Source organism: Melozone crissalis, unplaced genomic scaffold (assembly GCF_028551555.1).
Source record: "Melozone crissalis strain CALT ecotype California unplaced genomic scaffold, PUWL_Pcris_2 ptg000132l_1, whole genome shotgun sequence".
Classification (NCBI taxonomy): domain Eukaryota; kingdom Metazoa; phylum Chordata; class Aves; order Passeriformes; family Passerellidae; genus Melozone; species Melozone crissalis.
This window is the reverse complement of record NW_026535905.1, coordinates 2,231,184-2,235,486: the sequence shown is the minus strand read 5'-3', so window position 1 is coordinate 2,235,486 and position 4,303 is coordinate 2,231,184. Positions and strand designations below refer to the sequence as shown.

The 4,303-nt window shown below is 63.8% G+C and overlaps 1 protein-coding gene across 1 annotated transcript; it reads left to right on the top strand.

Annotated features, from left to right (window-relative positions):
- The first annotated feature begins 1,219 nt into the window (after positions 1-1,219).
- Positions 1,220-3,780, top strand: FOXI3 (forkhead box I3). Its single transcript, XM_054293281.1, has 2 exons — positions 1,220-1,922; positions 3,062-3,780. The coding sequence occupies exons 1-2, from the start codon at positions 1,220-1,222 to the stop codon at positions 3,649-3,651; spliced, it is 1,293 nt and encodes a 430-aa protein (XP_054149256.1). The 3' UTR covers positions 3,652-3,780.
- The last annotated feature ends 523 nt before the right edge of the window (positions 3,781-4,303 follow it).

Below are 4,303 nucleotides of genomic sequence, written 5' to 3'. Positions count from 1 at the left end.
TCAGCTCGGGAAAGCTTCACTGGCTCACACGTGCTTTTATAACTATTTTATGGAAGACATAAAGCGCAAAGACTTTTCCCAAACGCCCCTCTCTGCCCCAAATCCTGCTGTCAGACCAAGACACCCGGCGCTTGCAGAGAGCGCGTCGTGTGTACACCAGGAAAGGGCATTTTTGGGCATTTTTACCAGCAGAAAACTGAATAAAAACTCCATTTAAAAACGGGGAATTAAATGTACATCTCATGTACCTAGTATTTAGACAAAGTCTCTTAATCATCCGGCACTATTGACGGTATTTTTGTTGTCACACGCGTGCTTTGCCCCGGACCAGAAGATTTGCCGGATTTGTGTAGATCCCGGCTGTCGGGATCGTTACGAACACCGAGAGATTTTTCTCTGCAAAAGGATGAGCTTTCCATGCAGGCTCCCCCGGAGCACTAAGGCGAAAATAACTTTTATTCACTAAATCTCGCCCCGCGCCCTCCATCCCGCTCCGCCCGGGGTACGAGCGAAGACACCGGTGAGGTTTGTTTGTTTGTTTGTTTGTTCGTTTGTTTAATTTCGGGCAATTCCTTATCCAAAATTAATGAACGGCGATCTCAGCCTCGGCCGTTGGGAGACGGGCGGCAAAACTTCACTTCAAGAACAGAGTTTGAGCGAGCAGAGTTTGAGCGAGTTCCTCCCTTGGCGCTCCCGTCGGGGGATCCGCAGCGATGCGGGGCCGAAGGGATCGGGGCGATCGCATCCCTGGGAAAGCGGGATGGCATCCCAGAACGCCGGGGCACTCGGGGAGGGGGCGGCCGGTGCGGGGGCACCGGGAGAGACCCCCAGCTCGGGAAGGGGGGGACGGGCACAGCACGGACGGGGGGTGGGTCCGGCTCGGGGATGCTGCCCCCGCGCTGCCGGGAGCCAAATCCCTGGCGCCTCCCGCGGCTCCCCCGCCGGTCCCTCCCCCGTGGCCGCTGCCGGGGCCCGGCCTTGCCCCCCTCCGCCTCCCAGCCGCGCTACTGGCTGCTCCGAGCGCGCCGCCGCCGCCCGCCCAGCCCCGGCCCCGGCCGCGGGCGGGGAGTGCGGGCGCACGGCAGCGCCTATAAGGGCGCCGCGCCGCAGCCCCCCGGGAGATTTCGGTGCAGGGCCGCCGGGGCCGCGGGGCGGGGGGTGTCGCCGGGAGAGCACGGCAGCGGCGGGGAGCGCCGGCCGCCCTGCATGGCCAGGGATTATGAGCGCCGGTGAGTTGCAGCAGGCGCAGCCCAGAGCCTCGGCGCCGGCGGCCGCCCCCGCGCCCCCGCAGCCCCGCAGCGCGCAGGAAGCCCCCGACATGGCCGTGTACTGCAGCGAGAACTTCAGCGTGTACCCCCAGCCCAGCCTTCACCCGCCCGGCGCCGCCGCCGCCGCCGCCGCGGCCGCCGCCGCCGCTGCCGCCGCCGCCGCCTCCTCGGGGCAGCGGGCGGGCGGGTACGCGCTGGGGGACTACGGGGCTCCCGCCAACGCCGGCTACCTGTGGGGCATGAACAGCCCCGCGCCCTACCTGCAGGGCCCGCCCGGCGCCGCCGCCGCCGCCGCCGCCGCGCCCTTCCTGCCGCCCGCCTCGTACGGCTGCTCGCGGGGCGGGCAGCTCGTGGGCTCGCCCCCGGCGCCCGGCTCGCCGTCGGCGGGCGGCGCGGAGCTGAGCTGGCTCAGCCTGGCCAGCCAGGAGGAGCTGCTGAAGCTGGTGCGGCCGCCCTACTCGTACTCGGCGCTGATCGCCATGGCCATCCAGAGCGCGCCCGAGAGGAAGCTCACCCTCAGCCACATCTACCAGTACGTGGCCGAGAACTTCCCCTTCTACAAGCGCAGCAAGGCCGGCTGGCAGAACAGCATCCGCCACAACCTCAGCCTCAACGACTGCTTCCGCAAGGTGCCCCGCGACGAGGACGACCCCGGTGAGGCGCCGCGCCGGGCGGGAGGGATGGCTGGGCGGCGGGGACGGCGGTGCGGACACCGGCACGGCCGTCAGAGAGGGGCGGCAGCGTCCCCGTGGCCGGCGGGTCCCCTGTCCCCTTCTAGGCGGGCGCTGTCCCGACACCGCGCTCCCCGTGCCCCTGGGCCAGCGCTGCGATGAGCCCGCGTTTCTCCATCCCTTCCAGTGGGATGCTGTGATGGCACCGCGCTGCGGGTCCCCTCGGGGGCATCACAGTGATGGGACCGCGCTGCCCCGTCCCCTGACCCGGCTCTGTGATGGGACCGTTCCCTTTCGCCCAGCCCGGCCCGGCGCTGCCCGCGGCAGGTGTAGGCGGGGGCCGGCCGGTCCCAGCCCTCGCCCCCTGCCCTCGCAGCCCGGGAGCGCCGGTTGTGCAAGGCTCGGCTCCCTCGGCCCGTGATTCACGGCTCCCCTCCCTGCCCGCCGCTGCCCGGGCCGGCCCCGGGGCGCAGCCGGTGCCCGGAGTGGGCGGAGGCGCGCCCGGACAGCGCTGGTCCGGCCCGGCGGTGCCGGGACGTGCCGGGCTCGGGACCTTGCGGGGTCACTGCGCCCGTCCCGGCCGTGGGCAGGAGGCGAGCGGGGACAGCTGATACCGCCACTGTACCCCGCACCAAGGCTTGTGCGAGGGGCAGCTTGCGTGCAGCCCCCGCAGCTCAGTGCTGCTGGCCTGAGTGTGCCAGCCCGCCTCTCCATCAGCTTTCCCATGAGCCATGGCCCGGGCACTGCCTTGTCACCATTGCTGAGATGGCCGTAAGTGGCCCAGCTTCTGTGAGGCATCCAGAGCAAGGGGAGCCCCTCTTCACATTCTCTTTAGCCAGGTTGGAGGTACAGGTGCAGATCTGTTTGTGCTTTAGGATGGGCAGATTCTCCTCTTCTATGTGGCCTTAAGGTTCACTTGTGCATTGGAGGGATGGAGGTGGAAATGTCCTGGAGACAGGTTTTGGATTCATGCACTGGACGAGAGAGGGAGGAGGAGCAGGTGCAGGAGGGACGGGGGCTCTGTGCCAGCTGGACAAGACATGGATGCTGCTTATCTCTCAGCAGCAGGGCTTGCTGTCACAGAAGCTGACTTTCTCTCTTGTGTCTCCTGTTTTCCACCAGGGAAGGGCAACTACTGGACCTTAGATCCCAACTGTGAGAAGATGTTTGACAACGGGAACTTCCGCCGCAAACGCAAGCGGCGCTCAGAGCCCAACGCGCCCGCGGCCGCCTCTGCCGCCTCCTCTCTGGGGGCCCTGAAGGCCGAGGAGGAGAGACCCATCCCAGCCACAGGCAAACCATGTGGAAACAGCCCACCCCCCGAGCTGGACCCCTCACCCTCTGCCAGGGACCATCCCAAGAGCTCCTCTCCCTCCAGTATCATTTCATCCACGCCCAGCTGTCTCAGCACCTTCTTCAGCGGCATGAGCTCACTGAGCGGCGGGGGCAGCCGGCTCACGGGGGGTCTCGGCGGTGACCTGCATCACAGGAACTTCTCTGCTGGACAGCTGAGCAGCGGCACTTTCACCCCTGCCAGCAGCTCTTCTCAGGAGGTGCCTTCCCCGGAGCAGCTGCAGCGGGTCGCGGGACCTTCCCCTGCCTACTACAGCTCCTTCCACCCCAGCAGCGGCAGCCAGGGCGCCCAGTACAACCACTACTACAACTTCACGGTCAACAGCCTCATCTACACACGGGATGGGACAGAGGTGTAGGCGCTGGGGCAGCCAGCCAGCGCTGCAGAGGGAAAGGGAGCTGGACCGTGCGCTTTTGCAAACAGCATTTCAACGTGGACACTTCCCAGGAGCTCTCCCAGGAAGACTGATCTTCTCACCTTTCGAAATAAGAGCACCCCTCAAGCACCAGCAGAAGGCAGATGCAATGTTTTTTCCCCTATCCAGGAAAATGTTAGGTGGTGTAGATGGTTTGCCATCTAAATTCTGCAGGCGTGAACTGAATTGATGTTTTCAGAGGTTTCTAACCCTGAATGTAGAACAAGAAGTTTAAAAACCATAGCCATAAAGTGGTGTTGGCAAGGGCCAAGCATAGACATCCAGTGAGTTTTAGAAGAGAACAGGGAAGAAAAAAATGAAGAGATTTCTTATGAAGTGCCTTGTACAATGTATTAAAAACCTCTTCTGCCAGCAATTGCCTCTGTAAGCTCTTGCTTGTGCCCTGATCCTGCAATATGCAATGCACAGGGGGAATATCCTGTATAAACACCCACCCAAAACCTCCTCAGACTCACAGAGGGTCTTCCTGTGTCTGGCATATTGTACAGCAGGGCTGTGTCTTGTAAAACAATCTTCTTTCCCTGAGCTTAGTACCAAAGATAACTCTAGCCACACAGCTTTAGCACAAGAATAA

Excerpts from the sequence above, each read along its gene's own strand:
- FOXI3 (XM_054293281.1), top strand. The coding sequence starts at position 1,220 with ATGAGCGCCGGTGAGTTGCAGCAGGCGCAGCCCAGAGCCTCGGCGCCG. Across the intron at positions 1,923-3,061 it reads CCGCGACGAGGACGACCCCG|GGAAGGGCAACTACTGGACC; the intron begins GTGAGGCGCCGC and ends GTTTTCCACCAG.